The 17,142-nt window shown below is 24.8% G+C and overlaps 3 protein-coding genes across 6 annotated transcripts in view; 1 reads left to right on the top strand and 2 right to left on the bottom strand.

Annotated features, from left to right (window-relative positions):
• Positions 1-13,988, top strand: part of LOC126900394 (general transcription factor 3C polypeptide 1) — a 23,004-nt gene extending 9,016 nt beyond the window's left edge. For 2 of the 4 annotated variants that reach the window (XM_050676072.1, XM_050676070.1), the window contains exons 18-32: positions 2,185-2,340; positions 3,162-3,297; positions 7,582-7,716; positions 7,774-8,094; positions 8,179-8,390; positions 8,461-8,653; positions 8,813-8,880; positions 10,626-10,725; positions 12,019-12,092; positions 12,470-12,587; positions 12,654-12,856; positions 12,913-12,975; positions 13,050-13,245; positions 13,308-13,410; positions 13,626-13,988. In XM_050676072.1, the coding sequence (XP_050532029.1) occupies positions 2,185-2,340; positions 3,162-3,297; positions 7,582-7,716; positions 7,774-8,094; positions 8,179-8,390; positions 8,461-8,653; positions 8,813-8,880; positions 10,626-10,725; positions 12,019-12,092; positions 12,470-12,587; positions 12,654-12,856; positions 12,913-12,975; positions 13,050-13,245; positions 13,308-13,410; positions 13,626-13,735 (2,188 nt within the window). In that variant the 3' untranslated portion in view covers positions 13,736-13,988. Of the gene's footprint in view, positions 1-2,184; positions 2,341-3,161; positions 3,298-7,581; positions 7,717-7,773; positions 8,095-8,178; positions 8,391-8,460; positions 8,654-8,812; positions 8,881-10,625; positions 10,726-12,018; positions 12,093-12,469; positions 12,588-12,653; positions 12,857-12,912; positions 12,976-13,049; positions 13,246-13,307; positions 13,411-13,625 lie in introns of those variants that run through there. The other 2 variants (XM_050676071.1, XR_007702848.1) reach the window with 2 other exon arrangements.
• The window catches only part of LOC126900396 (pre-mRNA-processing factor 39-like), an 18,234-nt gene continuing 15,065 nt past the window's right edge, over positions 13,974-17,142 (bottom strand). The window contains exon 18 of the mRNA XM_050676076.1: positions 13,974-14,179. Coding sequence (XP_050532033.1) covers positions 14,080-14,179 — 100 coding nt within the window. The 3' untranslated portion in view covers positions 13,974-14,079. The remainder of the gene's footprint in view (positions 14,180-17,142) is intronic.
• On the bottom strand, positions 14,263-16,837 carry LOC126900405 (fumarylacetoacetase-like). Its single transcript, XM_050676092.1, has one exon. The coding sequence runs from the start codon at positions 16,663-16,665 to the stop codon at positions 15,445-15,447; it is 1,221 nt and encodes a 406-aa protein (XP_050532049.1). The 5' UTR covers positions 16,666-16,837; the 3' UTR covers positions 14,263-15,444.

The following is a 17,142-nucleotide window of genomic DNA, read 5'->3' as shown; positions in this document are numbered from 1 at the left end:
CGCAAATGGCTACCATATTGAAAAATATACTATTTTTGTATGATAATTATGGGTTTTGTATTTTATTTTAATAGAAGTTGATGTTGCTTTTGCAATTATCCATCAATTTTTTAAAATTAAACACTATCTACAGATTTGCATCGAAGCGTTTCTTATGATAGTGATTTTAATCACTGTCAGATTAAATCTATACTGGACCCTACTATGCAATGTCTCTACTATGCCGCGACCCCACTGTGCTACCGTTTTTTTTTTACTTAAAACTTCCATAACTTTTTTAAAAATGACCAAATCAATATAATTTTTTTTTATATAAATACGTGAGGTACTTACCTATCATTTTGCATATTTTTTTAAAAATCTGATCCTTTACCTGCCCACAGGGGGGGATTCAAAATGACAACTTTTTCGACTTAAATTTTGAAAGTGTTGTGGAAATACTGACACTTTTATATATATCTAAAATTAAAGCTTATGTTATATACTTTATTATGGAAAAAAAAAATTTCAAACTCCATTTTTTCTTCATGGTAAAAATAGCTACCGTATGCTATTTTTGTATTAAATTTTTTGATTATGTATTTTATATATTTAAATACCTTACAAAAGTTTTTGAGTTAGAAAAAAATTTTAAAATCATTTAATTTCTATCTCATTTAAATTCAATAGCTTTAATAAATATCAAGAACCCCATCACTGTATTCCCCCCTCGTTTGAAGAAATTTCTTATTCATATTAAAGATTTTTTTACTATCTGATTTTTTTTTATAGCTCTCATTTATTTTCTCATCTCTCACTTGACCAACTTTTTTTTAACGATACATCAAATGATTACAAATATTATCCAATTAAAGATATTACCCTCAAAAATTTGAAAAATGTCCACTTTATCTATAATTTTCATAAAATTTTCTAATTAATAATATAAATTTCAAACTCGAAGTTGCGCTAAAAGTTATGGTAACAAATTAAATTTTTTTTTTTTTATAAACTTTCAAAAAATCAACTTTAAAATACCAAAAAATAGGTTAAAGATGATATTTTTCCCTGATTATTTTTAAAATATTAAAAATCAAAATCTATAATAATTTAAAAACAATTTTTTTGTGTTTTTAATTATTTTTTTATCGTGATAAATAATTTCAAAAGAAATATTGATAATTTCTATGTAACTCTTGGTGTTTAAATAGATTGAAATATTCAGAACTATTTTTTTTATAGTTTTTAACTAATTAGTAATAATATCAAAAATTATTGGTGATGCAAAACATATAATTGCTGATTTGAAATTAGCACGAAAAATTGATTAATAAAAGTATATTTTTTATTCTGATGAAAATTGTTTGCAGACGATTTATTCATAGTTAACAACAAATTATTATCTAAAAAGTTCTGTGTCAATCCCTTCAATTTTTATACACGTTTGCCATAAAAGTAATAACTACTTCATAATTTTTTATAATTTACGAAAAAATTACAATACTAAATTATTAAATATATATTTCATACTACGTTGAATTGCTTTAATAGATATTTATTCATAAATTTGACTTATAAATCAACTACTAATTAGGAATAATGACAGAAATAGGAGTTAATTTTGCTTTTAGAATAATCAACCAATTTTTTAAAATTAAAGACCATCAACAGATTTGCATCGTAGCTTTTTTATGATAGTGATTTTAATTTAATAATTTGTTGTAATTAAATTTTATAATTTAAACATTATTAATAATGCTATTATAAATCAAATGCTTATAGATTTTACTTTTTATAATCTTTATAGTAAAATTAAGTTATTTCAAACTATGAGATGACAATTTTAGAAAAAATATATTACTTATTAAATAATTTTTTCTGATTATTATTTAAATTTAAGTTAAAATTGAAGTCAACAATTATAAGTTGCTGAATTTTCAGTATTTTTACTAAGATTATAATTAAAAAAAACTGATTTTGTGGTTGATAAAAATTTTGTTAATGAAAGAAATAATGTTTTAATAATTTGGAGAAATTAATATAGTTAATGATAGATTTTTATTGAAATGATAAAATTATTTATTTATTTTTAATTTCGTTAAAATATTAAATTATGTATATAAAAATTTATAACATTCTTTATTTTTTAAATTAAAAAAATACTTCAGATTAAAAAAAAATATTAATATTCTTAAATTTTTTTAGGCATTTATCAAGAAATTGGAATATTAAGAAAAAATTAAATCAATTAACTTCCAAGAAAAAAACAAAAAATTTACTATTATCTCAAAGAATATTGAAGAATCGCAAGAAAAAAGAAACTAAGAAAACAGAAGATACTTCTAATAAATTATATCAAATGTGGGTAATGAAAAAGGGTGTAATAAAATAAATATTATTGTTTAGAAGTGTTGTAAACCTGTAAAAATGTATTGTTGGCGGCTAATCTAAAACTTATCTCTTTGTTGAAAAATTTATCCAGATTTATTAGATTTAAAATTCATTTTTGTTGATATATCTTATGCAAACTTGTGTTATTTTAATGTTTTATCACATTGACCTGTATAGCTACAAAATGGCATTTTCTGTGGTAATCCATCAAACATTAAAGAGTTTGTTTGGACACTCACAGTATGATGGTTTTTCTGTTTATCAATGTTCAACTAATCCTACTAAATGTAAATTTTTTTCTATTATTATATCAGAAACATATATGTTTATAATCATATCACTACTACTACAGAATGCGGGCAAATTAAACATAGAGTAATTTTAAACTACCACTCTTGATTTCTATGATTAAAAAAAAATTATTCTCTGGTAAATAGTTGCAAAATTATAGTATTTGGAAATCTTGGTATTATTATTTTTACATTATAGCAATCTATTAATTAGTTGAAGATTTTTAAATAGATAAAATTAGAAATTAAATTTAAACATTATGCAAATAGTATCATAATAAAAATGTATTTTTTAGCTTCAAAATTAAATAATAATTAATTTTTTTAATGAGTTAAATTTCTAGATAATTAAAATAAAAATGAATGTTTAAACTAAATTGTTCTATAGATTTAATCTGATAATTTTTATTGTAACAAAAATGTGTAATTCTCTTAAAGTTAATTACATATTTATTTGCAAATAAATACCTTAATTGTAATGAGTTTTAATAATTTTTTTAGAAGATACAAGTGGACTCCAAATGAAGATAATATATTAATTTTTTGGAAAGTTGGTACGTTTTTAATCAAACAGGTTCAGAGTCATGCATTTATTTCATATGGAATTAAAGATGTCATGAAATCTGTGTTTGGAAAGGTAATTTTTAATTACTAAATACTGGTAGAATAGAGTAGTAATTAACCTAATTTATAATTTAATAACAAAAAGTATTTTTCCCATTAAAAATAATAAAAAAAAAGGTTGTAATATTAAATACCATTTGACATATATAACTATTAATGAATTTGTCAACATAGTTTCAAAAGTTTTAATTAGTGAGCTAAATAAAATAATTTATTTCCCTAACATAGAAATTAAATTTTTCTATATTCATCATATGCAGAATAAAAATATATCACTTATAATATACAGGGTGTTCAGTAAGTCAGGAAACGGGTATCTATTATTCTCATTGTTTGTAACAATGAGAACAATAGAAACCCATTTCCTGACTTACTGAACACCTGTATAACTTATATTAAGACAATAATATATGGATATTATTAGAAGAACAACTAAAGACATAAAATATCTTTTTAGTTTGATAAAGATACTTATTTATTTTATATTAAATAGATTTTAATATTCTTAAATTTAGTAAGTTTTAATTTATTTTTTTAAATTAAATTTTAGTTACTTTTCATTACATAAGTGTTTCCACTGAAGTATTGTTGCTATTATTGTTATAATAAATAAATATAGTTTATAAAAACTAAAAAAACACGCTTTTAAAGCACATCGAACTAAAAAGTTAAAAATAATTTTTAAAATAATTATGAACAAAAAATACTTGTATTATTGTGATAAAAGCATCGGGCGCTCAATATACGAAAAATATGGCACAAGTCACCCATGCTTTTATCACAATAATACTAGTATTTTTTGTTCATAATTATTTTAAAAATTATTTTTAACTTTTTAGTTCGATGTACTTTAAAAGCGTGTTTTTTTAGTTTTTTAAACTATATTTATTTNCGTGTTTTTTTAATTTTTTAAACTATATTTATTTTTCACTTTTTAGTTTCATGTTACGATAGTAGTTATTATCAATATCATGGTTGTAACGGGTAACGGGAAATCAGGGTTCGATTCCGGGGAGGGAGTCTGAGAAACGGCTCCCACATCCAAGGAAAGCAGCAGGCGCGTAAATTACCCACTCCCGGAACATGGAGGTAGTGACGAAAAATGACGATACTGGATTCATCCTTTGTAATCGGAATGAATGAGTTCTATATCTCTAAATAAGAATAAAGTGTGTTAATATATATTTTTAATAGTAATTAGAATATATATATATATGTAGAGCGACTTTAGTACGTAAACGTATCATGCACTAGGTATAGCCGTGTTTTGTGGGCGGGCGGGTCGGACTAACGTTATACCTGAGGTATAAACGGCGGTAGGAATATATACATAAGCCGTATGCACGTGGATGATAATAGTCAGTCAAAATAAAAATTTGTTTATATATATATATAATATAGATGACACGCACGTGTGTACGGGTACGATAACCAAAAATAAATTTATACAGGAATAGTATTGCCGGTGTGTGATGAGAGAGGCGCGGGGTGGGGTGAATGTGTTATGACAGTCTAGTCTAGACAACGGAATATGCGATAACTCGTGGCGTTTGGAGAGTTATATACATACATACATACAGGCATACATACAGGTGAAACTAATATAAGCGTGTTAATAGCATATGTGCATAAAAAGTGTAATTGTGGAGCAGGGGCGCCTGAACTATTTTTTACATCGGGGAGGCAAAAATTTAATGATTAAAACTCTATCCCCTTGATTGTTATTAATCTAAAAAAGCGGGTTAAGTTATTTTTTTGGTGGATTTTAGTGATCATATGAAAAAAATTCGGTAATTTATAAATTTTACTCTTAATAATACATATTATTTTTATATTATTAATAAGTAATGATAATATAATATAGTTTATAGCTTAATTACAATTTTTTTTATTTATTACAATAGATAAAAAAGTGAAAAAAATGTATAAAGTTACCGATTTTAAAAATAGTTATTTTTGGAGATTTTGCCTTATTTACAGGGAACGAAGAAAATTTTTTTAATTTTTAAGGGTAATGTCTTCAACTAGATACAATTTTAGAAACAAACAAAAAAAAAACACATCATAGTAAATGTACTTTCTTAACTTCACATCAAAGCTAAAAATTTACCTTATCATTAACTTTAAAAACTGTTTATTTCAATTTATGAAACATTCAATATCAAACTGTTTTAGCAGAATAACTTTACTTTAATTAAAAATTAAAATTTAGAAATATATAAATGAAATACCGAAAAAAAAAAACAAAGTTAATCTTAGTGAATATTTTATTTTAGAAATAAAATTCTCAAAACATAATATTGGGATACTCTTAAAATCTGAAATCAATAATAAACAATTTTTTTTTAATGAAATTATTAAAAAACATAATTTTAACTTAACCTAAATAATAATAATTAATTATATTTTTTATCAGATTCTATTGGGGGTTATAATGATACTTTTGAACAAGGGGACAACTTCCCTTCTGCCCCCTGATTCCAGCTGATGTAGAGGTTTGGAGGTTTGGGCATTTGGTCAATTGGTGAGCATCTAAATTCTATTGAGATCTTAGAGTCCATGGGTTAAGAGCAATGAAGACAAGTAGATATAAAAAAAAGAAAAGGTGTTACTCTTTATTGAGGTTTAATAATGTAATTAACTAGCACTATAAAAATGACACTGAGGTATTCTTGTGGCATCCTTTCTGACTCCCAGTCAAAGTGTCAGAATAAATTAATTATTGATGATTATTTAAAGAAGATACTTCTCCGAGGTATTCTTGCAGTGGCCTGAGGTCTCCTGTCCGATACTCAGTCGATGTGATTATCTTAAAAATGGTGGATATAAATGTGTAGATCTATTGCTTTATTGTTCTTTACTCAGATTCTTAATTCAAAATAGGCATGATAATTCAAATTGACTTACCTGTATTTAAATTAATACTCATTAATTTGAAGTAACTTGGAGTGCTGTTGAGTATGCATAAAAATATCTAATTGAAAATCTCGTTTAAATATACTAATATTCACGCCAATAAAAATATTAAGGATATATCTTGTTGAAGATTTTTTTTATGTTCAATCTTCATACCTTCTTAGGGTGTCAATTTTAATTTCACAAATGGCAACCCCCCTTATTAACTAGTTAATTTAATAGATAATGATCTATTAAAGAAAATTACTGGTTAATAACAATTTTTAGACCAGTATTTTAGAAGCTATTGACTTATTTATATTTAAGTGAGAGGAAGAGTACAGCCATAAATTTTTAGTTATAAAAATAACTCTTTACCTTCAGTTATTACTTTAAATTGTTAATAACTTCTGAAATACTGGTCCAAAAATTGTTATCGGCCTGACATTTTCTTAATTAGATCATTATCAATTAAATAAGGTAGTAAATTAGGGGGGTTGCCATTTAAGAAATTAAAGTTGACACCCTTAGAAGGTATGAGGAATGAATAAAAAAAATCTTTATCTAAAATCCACTAACTTCATTTTTTTTTTTGAACTGATAGTATATAACATCAGCTTTATTTTAATACATGTTTAAAAGTTGAAAGTGTTAAAAATAAAAAAAATCTTTATAACTGAAAAATTGAGAAAGACATTAAAATAAAAGAAACTAATAAAATATTAAGTGATTTATGATAAGTGAACCACCCTGCTATATATGTTTAAAAAGTCCTGTCTTTCTAGAGAAATTAAATATTTCATTGAGTTTTAGGTTTTTTATATTTTCTTTTTCAGGAAAATATTGTCATTTTTGATTGTCTTGTTTGGGTACCAAAAAATAACTCTATATTTTCCTGTGTTGTTTTCTCCAGTTCTTGTCCAACATAGGTGTTTTCTGTACCTTTCTTCCCTAAAAAGTCTGCTTTTTTATTACCAGTTACACCACTGTGGCTTATTATCCATATTAGTATAATTTTATTGAATACTGATAGTGATTCTAAAGTTTCCCTGCGTTCAAAGACTAGCTTTGAAGTAATTTAAATATTGCTAAGTGCCTTTAAAGCAGCTTGACTATCACTTAGAATAGTTATGTTTCTTTTCTTGAAAACTAGTAGGTTTTGGGCCCCTATTAGTATTGTCATTTTTTCTGCATGGAATACAGAGGATGTTGTGCCCATTGACATGCTGACATTTATGAAAGGTTTTAAACACCAAAAACCAGCATCTACCTTTATTTTTATATGATTTATTGGAACCTCCTATATAGATTAAAAACCTTTCTTTTCTAGTCAGATGTTTAGATTCTATTACCTTCTTGTTAAGATGGTTTTGTAACTAATAGTATTAAAATAATTGTTTAGTTTTATCGTTTGAAAAGTGTTGACAACTATTTAAGAAGAATACGTTATCTCATGAAAAACCCATTAATTGAAAGTAGAGTCCAACATTTATATGAAAGCCTTAAAACTGATGAGGAAGTTAAAGACATGTTTAAAGTAAGTTAACTTAAAGATCATATGTTTAACAAATGTTAACTAAGCAATATTGTTTAGAATGATATTCAAAAACAAAAAGAATTATACATGTCAAAAAAATTTAGAGCCATGAGAGAATTAATTGTTATGAACATAAAAAAACTTGTTATTTTTCTGCGTGAACGTGGTATTTCAATTGAAACCAGAACATTACTGTTACAAAAAAAAAGGCAAATAACTGAAAAACCTATTGATGAAAAACCTGAAAACTTTTTAATTGACTCAGATATTCACAGTATACATGAATCAATAACTAGTTTACGAGATATTAGTCAAGAATATGACTATTCATTCTCTTTACACGATATTAATTTATCAGTAATCAACTCTTTAATTCATGTAAGTATTTATATAGGTGTAAACTAACTGCAGAATTAATATTTTACTCACTATATACATTTATTTATGTTTTTTTTTTTTAAGAGCTCACTAAGCAATCAAAGCAGTGATCCAAAAATTTCACTAGGTTACTTACTCGTTTTTAAACAATATTCTGAAGAAATATTAAAGCAAGCATTTGATATCATTAAAGATGACAATTTGATAACATGTAGTCAATATCATAAAAAATCTCTTCAAGTTTTACTTTCCACTTCTCATGTTATACAATCAAAAACTTATGAATATGCTTCTAAGTAAGTATCATCTTATAACATAAAATTAAAAAATATTTTTACATAATATCCTTAAAAAACTAAATTTTAGATTCTATTCAATAATTGTGGGAAAAACAGATACTGGTCGTTTCAAAGAAGCTTTTTTAACTTACGAATGGATTAAAAATGATTTATTTGAAAGAAAAATATTATTGTTGTCTCCATCATGTGGATTTTGTACATTATTAACTAGTTTATGTGCTTGTGATTTTGTTGATATTTGTATTGAGTTTGATAAAAAGGTAAATAATATTATTATTTTTAATATATGTATTTTTTTAATGAAAACTCTCATTATAATACACTTAATTACATTTTAAGAACTTTTTGTACTTATTTTAAATTGTGCATATTTATTCCTTTTTCATTAATAAGGAATATTGTTTGGTGGTTATTTGTAGTTTCTTGAATATATGTCTGATGAAACTTCAGATAATGGATCAAACTGTCTAAAAAATACTTTGAAACGGTAAAGTATTACTCACAAAATTAATAAGTAGGTGAAAACCTACAAAATAACATAACTCGAAAAAATTTGGGTTATAGAATGTTTATGAAAATGTGTTTTGCTTTCAATTAGTTTTTTGATATCGATACCAAATATAAGGGCATATTTGGAATCTACCATTTATATTTTATTTCTACCATCAATATTTTAGCTACACTTTGAGTATTTTTAAAATTATTGTTTGTTTTTACATGTAAAATATTAATTAAAAACAAAAAAATTTCAATCTTCTCCTTCTTCTTCCTCTAGCTCTGTTTTAATTTATCATGTAAAGTATTAAGTGATATTTGAAATCAAATTCAGTCTTGTTACAAAATATTATATTTATCATTAATTTAATANAAAACAGAGCTAGAGGAAGAATAAATTAAAACAATTTATCATGTAAAGTATTAAGTGATATTTGAAATCAAATTCAGTCTTGTTACAAAATATTATATTTATCATTAATTTAATATCTTCTTCTTCTTCCACGCCTTAATCTCAACTACTTGGGGTCGGCCACCTTTATCCTAAACTTCCACTTGACACGATCTCCCACATCATCTACGCTGACATCAGCTGTCCTCATATCGCATTCAATAGCATCCTGCCATCTCATTTTTGGTCTTCCTCTACCTCTTCTTCTTCAACAACATTCATTTCTATAACTGTTCTTACAGCTTCCGATTCTTCTCACCTCATAACATGACCAAACTATCTAAGTCTATTTTCTCTCATCTTATCCATGATTGACGCTACACTTATACTTCCTCTTATATGCTCGTTCCTTATTCTATTTTTCCTAGTCACTCCACTCATCCATCTAAGCATTCTCATTTCTTCTACACTCATTCTCTGCTCTACTTTCTTATCAACCGCCCAAACACTCCGAACCATACATCATAGCTGGCCTCACTACAGTCTTGTAGAATTTACTTTCATCCTCATTGGAATTCTTTTATCGCATAAGATGCCAAGCACTTCTCTCCACTTCAACCAACCGCACTTAATTCTGTGTCATAATAAAATATGTGTCATCACTATAGAAAATAAGTAAGAGGCTTAAAGCAGTCTTGATGCACTCCTACTCTTACCCGAAAATCTTCTGATACTCCTCCTACGCTTTTTTACCTTGGTACAAGTGCCATCATACATACCTTCTATTATATTAATGCACCTTCTTGGGACTCATTTTCTCATTAATGCCCACTTTAAAACCTTTCCGGTACTCTATCATATGCTTTCTCAAAATCTATAAATACCATACACAGATTTTTTTTCTTTTCCCTAAATTTTTCTATTAGTTGCCTCACACAAAATACTGGTTCTATTGTTGACTTACCAGGCATAAATCCTAACTGGTTTTTAGATACCGATGTCTCATTTCTTATTCTCTTATCTATTACCTTTTCCCAAATTTTCATACTATGACTCATAAGCTTTATGTCTCTATAATTTTTACACTTCTGTATGTCTCCTTTACCTTTAAATATCGGCACTACAATACTATTCCTTCATTTGTAATTTTTTGAAAAAACAAAAAAATTTCAATATCCCTTGATATTAGAGAAAAACAAAGGGTATATTCAGAATCTGTGTTAAACTTATTGAAAACAAAAAAAAAATATTGTTAAACATTCTATCACCCAAATTTTGTCAAACTGTGTAATTGTCTTTAATTAAGTTTTTAATTTCTTAATAATTACATTTTATAATAATTTTAGTATGCGCAGTCGTCATTTTGATTTGTTAACTGATAGTAATGATACAATTGAGTACATAAAAATTATTACATCTATAACAAAACAGTTAAAAAATTATCAAGTAAGTAGAGTATTTAAGATACTTTCATGCACATGTAGTAAGTACATTTAAATAAAATTAACTTAAATATTTTGCAATGAAACTTTAACAATATTTTAATTGTATTACATTTTAGTAGTAAATACAACCAATTATTTTATATGCATTAGTAATTGACAGTTAAAATTTAATTTAAATAGAAATTTATATATTTGTATATTATTAAAACATTAATCATACATTCCATCCTAAAAATGAATAAATTTTATTAACCATATAAATAATTGAAGGCACTGGTGTTAACCAGATGTGTCTACTTTTAAAAAAATTTTAAGACATAAAAACATTAATTTGTTTTACACTAAAATACAGCAAAAAAGAAAGGTTTTTTCTTTTTTAAAGCAGAAATCTATTTAGGTAATTAATATTTAATTTCAAATTCAACAGAGTATTCTAAAAAGCGATTTTTATTTATCCACTTTAATATTCATATTGTTTGTTTTTTGGCTTACGATGAGGATGTTGATTTGACACTAGCCCAATTACAGTTGAATTGTGATGTTTACTAGGGAGAAGGTTAAGTGCAGTGGTTTTTAATTGCCTTTTGTACTATACATATGTTACTTTTTATTACTGTAAAAATTTATGTATGGTGACCTATCTTCAACCTACTACGCAGCAAATGCAACTTAACACTATAGTTAATCAATTACTAGTGTGTCCACTGCATGTATCACACTCAAATATATTATTTCTATCAACTAAAATTATATACAAAAAGAGAAATTAATTAATAATAATTAAAATTTTTACTTAGCTATGTTTCTCCCAAAGAAAGAGTAATAAAAATGCCTATGACATGAGAGAGGTACTAAGACCCTAAAACTAAATTTTACAGGAGAAGGAAAAAAACCGTTTATGTAAACTATGTAGACTCAGTTAGGGAATAATGGGTCTATACCCGGCCACTATTGACAGCTATATTCATTTCCAAAATATGGAATTATATAGATTTTATTATATTACCCTCCCCTCCTATTATAAAATCTGGCTTAGCTACTGTGAGGACTTATGACAAATAATTTTTTGTTTTCAACTTATTTTCTTCTACAAAGTGTAATTAATTCAGTTTTCTCATCATATTATTGGATATGTATTTACTACCTTTTCCATGATAAAATAAAAAACTAAATTTTTATACTAAGTATCTTCCATCAATTTAGGTATTAATCATTATATTTTTATTATATAATTAATTATTACATTATTGATTCAGATAAATAAAAAGATAACTAGTTTGAATTTTGACTTTAGGTTGTTTGTAGATTAAAAAACAATATTCCAAATATTGAAAATGATATGAATCCTGTATTTGAGGAAATTTTAAGGTAAACGTTTAAAAAAAATGGAATACATTTTGTATGAAACTTTTAAATAATAATTTTTGTTATTTACATTATAATATAAAGATTAATGGAAAAATTCTTGAAAATTCACTCAATAGTTTATTCTAGCAAAGAAAAGTTTTAAATTTAATTAATTTATCTTTTAAGTATAACTTTAGACTGTCTAAACTTACAAAGTGACTCATTTTTTTAAAATCTTATTACATTAAAAATGTAATGAGGTTGAATCTCTTACAAAAATTTTTTTATTAGTTTTTAAATAAATATTATGAAAATATAATTGCTATATTTATAAAAATTATTCCAGTACTTTTAATATAGAATAAAAATTGAAATTAATATTAATTTATTATTTTTAGTTATCCAATATTTAATCCAAAATTAGAATGTCTCAGTAAGTTAAATGAGTTATGTCAAAATTTGCTTGAATTTTGTAAAAGCAAAGAACATTGTGGTGCAACACACAAAGATATTAAAGTAAGACAAAATTATAAAAAAAACTTTAGATAATTTTATTTTTACTTAAATATAACATTCATTTAGGAATATTTCAATAGTATTTCTTTGTTTTTACTCAAAATATCATTAAATGATTTAATGGATTACAATTTTATATTGAGAGCTGGTATTGAACTTCCAACATATGTACATTATAGTTATGCAGATGTTTGGTTAATAAAATTACCTAATACTTCCGTTTGGAACATTAATGAAGAAATTGAAAAAGAAGAGTTTGTTAATGATAGGTATGTATTTTTTTCTACTTATATACAATAGACTAATGTATATTATTATTCATTAGAATCAAAGATATAAATGGTCCTCCATTAAAAAAAATGAAAGAAGAAATTTCAAAATCTAAAGAGTAATTAAATTTTATTAGTAAATTATTTAATATATATATATATATAATCTTGTATCACATGTTTATTTTTCAAGTAGAAGTGAAGAATTTAGTTTAATCAAGGTACGACCTTGGACAAGATTAGATTTAACAATAAACCAAAAAGTATTAGAAAAATTTTTAAATTCTGTTCTATCAAAAATTGTTAAGAAACCAGGCATTTTTTTAAAAAACCTGAAAAAAGAATATAATCCAATTATCCAACCGTTACATGTTAGAGAACTTGTTGAAGTGAGAATTATATTTATATTTTTTTATCTATAATATATATTATAAAAGTCATAATTGTATAGATGCTCGAAGCCATGAAATGTGTTAAAATGATTTCTATTAAAAATGTGTTAAAACCATCATGTTTTTCTGAACTTTGGCCATCTAACCACAACTTATCATTTTGTAAGTAGAATAAGTTTACTTATTAAAGAGGATTAATCATCTTTTTAATTATCTTATTTGATCATTTCTATTTTTAATCATATAAGCTATGATACTAGCTACAAGAAAACTCATCTTTACATACATACTATAAGAACTTCATATTTTATAGGAATGCTTTTATATATTAACCATTGTACCTCTAATATTTCTAAGCATTACATTTTTTTTCTTAGGTGATGCACTAGGTTTAGAAGATGAATCTTCAATTATGATAGAGCCTACATTAGATTGTGATCTAAGGTTTGGATATTGTTCTAGTAGATTTACTTTTGATATTGAGTAACTTTTTGTAATACTACCAAAATACTTTACTTTTATTAAAACAATAAAATAGTTTCCTTTTTTTAATTGTAATAATTGTTACATTAAACAAACAACTGAATATTCTTTTTTTTATATGTTAGATATTTCATAACTTTTTTTTATTAATTTTTTACTTAGATTAAAAGTTTTTTATTTTTATGAAATATCCTATTGTATGTAAATATACTGTAACATTACACCAATAAAATAAGAAAATAGTTACAAAAAATTAATACTTTAATTAGCATCACTGAATAAAATATTAATTAAATTTAAAATTATTTATATACAAATTTGTATGTATTGGTATGACCAAACAATAAATTACATTTCTTTATTTTCTGGAATATTTTCATTTGAATTATTTTCTATTTCATTATAAATTTTCATAAATTCATTTAGCTCATCAATAGCTTCGTTTATCCTGCAAATCAATAAAACAAATTAAGGTTTTATTAAAATATAAATATTTTTAATTTATAAAACTTTTTGGATTTTTAGACTACATTAAAAGCATATATTTTTATTATTTATATATAATGATAAAAATAATTTTCATTAATTTTTAAATTTATAACAATCTTTAAGATAAATACTTATTGAGTTATAAACATTTTAATACATTAAACGGAAATGTAATATTCTCCCTGATAATTATTTAACGTTTTTAATTAGTTTTAATGAAGTGATTATGTATTAATAAATATTCAGCCATAGAAGATTATCAACTTTTTAATTTGTAATGTTATTAGGTCAACTTCAAATTCATTATTTAAATTGTATAAACTGGTAAAATGTGACAATTGGCTAGGGTAATAAGATCACTAAGGCTATATTAGGCAGCATTTTTTGGTTAGGGCGTCAGTATGTGTTTAAAGCTTATGATAATAACATTGTTCCCGAAATACATATAGGACAGTTTTTGTTATTTTATATCACTTTTTGATTTGAATATTTTTAATATTAATATTAGTTAAATTTTAAATAATATTAGTCATAAGTAATCAATTCTTATTATGTAAAAAGTTTGCTAGATAATTTTAACTCTATACCATTGTATTAAATTATAATATAATTTAATATAATACATTGATGTTTAAACTTATTAAATAATAAAATTTCAAGTTTCTATCAACCATCTAGTTAAGATACAATATCCAAGTTCATAATGATAAACACAGGTATTTTATTTATTAAATTAACAATTATATATTTTTAAATTTATATAAAAAAAAATATTTAATAGAATATATAACGACTGCCCCAACGAAAAAGGTCGTAACTCGATTTTTACTTTTTTTATAAGTAGTATGTCTTAAAAAACCCTGAAGTCATAATTGTTTTAAAAACTGAATATTGTAATAATTACGATATCCTTCATTCTACCAGTGATGTTATTTTGAGAAATGTACGTTTAAAAATAAAATAAGAATATGAATTGCAATGCTTGTTTTATTCATACTGAAAAGTTAGAAAAAAACGAGTTACGACCTTTTTCCTTGGGGCAGTCGATAAGATATATTGCGTAGTCATATAAAATATATCTACAATATTAAATAACAACTAATTTTTTCATTTTTTTATTGTTAATAGTCAAGTTGGAATATTCAAATTAATTAAAATTGAATTACTTAGTCTTAAATTCAACAAAATTATTATATAAATACATGGTTTTAAATAATCATGTTCTTATAGTTTAGCAGGAAGAATTTTTCCACTACATGTGCCAAAACCAATTCTATATCCATCTCCTTGGCAGTAGCCAGAAAGAATAACTTCATCCCCATCATTGAAAAATAGAAGTTCATCATTCTCAAGATTTATGACTCTCTGACCACCTCTTGTTCTTTCAAACAAACATCCACACTCTTTGTCATTAGGACCACTAATTGTTCCTGATGACAGTAGATCACCTGGTTGTAAATTACAACCATTAATTGTATGATGAGCTATTTGTTGCAAAGGAGTCCAATATAAATTGTTGTAATTAGTATCACAAATTCTATGCATTGATCCATTAAGACATACACTTGCATTAAGATTAATATTAAAATTATACTTGTTATCATGTTGTAAATATTTCATCGGCATAGGTTCTTGCTTTAAGTTATCAACTTTAAAATCTTCTAAAGCTTCCATTGTAACTACCCAAGGAGATATACTTGTTGCAAAACTTTTTGATAAGAATGGTCCAAGTGGTATGGACTCTCTCAATTGAATATCTCTTGCACTCCAGTCATTTAACATTACCATTCCGAAAATATAGTCTGATGCTCTTGACGTTGGTATTGATTCTGATAAAGAATTTAAAGTACCACCCACAAAAAAGGCCATTTCCAGTTCATAATCAAGCATTTCAGTAGGACCAAAATGCAATTTACCATTTTTTAAATACTGACCCTTAGGACGAGTAATAGGTGTACCTGATATTATAACAGATGATGAACGACCATTGTAACCGATTGGCATATGTTTCCAGTTATCAGCTAAAGGTTTTTGAGGTGTCATTATAGTTCCACAGTTGTAAGCATGATGGTAACATGAAAAAAAATCTGTATAATTGCTAATTGAAACAGGCAAATGCATGTTAACTTCATTTTGATTCCAAAATACTCCTTTATTAAAATTATCAGCTTTTTCAATACTTAAATAAGACTGAATTGATTTTCTAGCTTGTGTCCATGTACTTTTACTTGAAGCCATTAAACTATGTAATGAAGATTGTTGAAATAGTTCATACAGAGGATGATTAAATACATTAGTTGTATTTTTTAAATCTAATATTTTATTACCAATTGCAACACCTATTCGATGGGTAGGATCATCTTGAGTAGAAAACACTCCATATGGTAAATTTTCAATTGGAAAGTGTGATTCTTGTGTATAAGGTACATAACTTTTTAGAGGCATTTTGAAATTAATGAAATAAAAATCTTCCTTTGCTTTTAAATGACTAATTAAGACTAAACACTCAGTAATTTAAAAGTATTCCGTGTAACATTTATTATCACTAAATTACATAACATAACCTTGGTACAGAAAAAAAAGTGTTTAAGGTTAAAATGGTATAATTATATATCTAATCATTTGATGTGAATATCCGAAGAACATTACTACAGTAAAAAAGTACTTTTACCTCACTCAAGCGACTATTACATTTACATATTGAAATTAATCAATATTTTAATACATATAAAAAATAGTGGTTTGTTGAAGTTACTTAATTTTTTTTTTAAGTTTACAGCAGTATTTATATTAAACTGCAATACTTATCGGGACTTTTTCACTCCAATAAATTTATGTAAAGAATCATAAAAAATGTGAAAATAATATTGATTGATTAGTGAATGATTTATTTTCTTGCTTATTCAAAATTTTTTATCTACA

The sequence above is a fragment of the Daktulosphaira vitifoliae genome, unplaced genomic scaffold (assembly GCF_025091365.1).
Source record: "Daktulosphaira vitifoliae isolate Bord-2020 unplaced genomic scaffold, ASM2509136v1 Scaffold_3, whole genome shotgun sequence".
Taxonomy (NCBI): domain Eukaryota; kingdom Metazoa; phylum Arthropoda; class Insecta; order Hemiptera; family Phylloxeridae; genus Daktulosphaira; species Daktulosphaira vitifoliae.
This window is presented reverse-complemented; position numbering and strand designations above follow the sequence as displayed.

Excerpts from the sequence above, each read along its gene's own strand:
- LOC126900405 (XM_050676092.1), bottom strand. The coding sequence starts at position 16,665 with ATGCCTCTAAAAAGTTATGTACCTTATACACAAGAATCACACTTTCCA.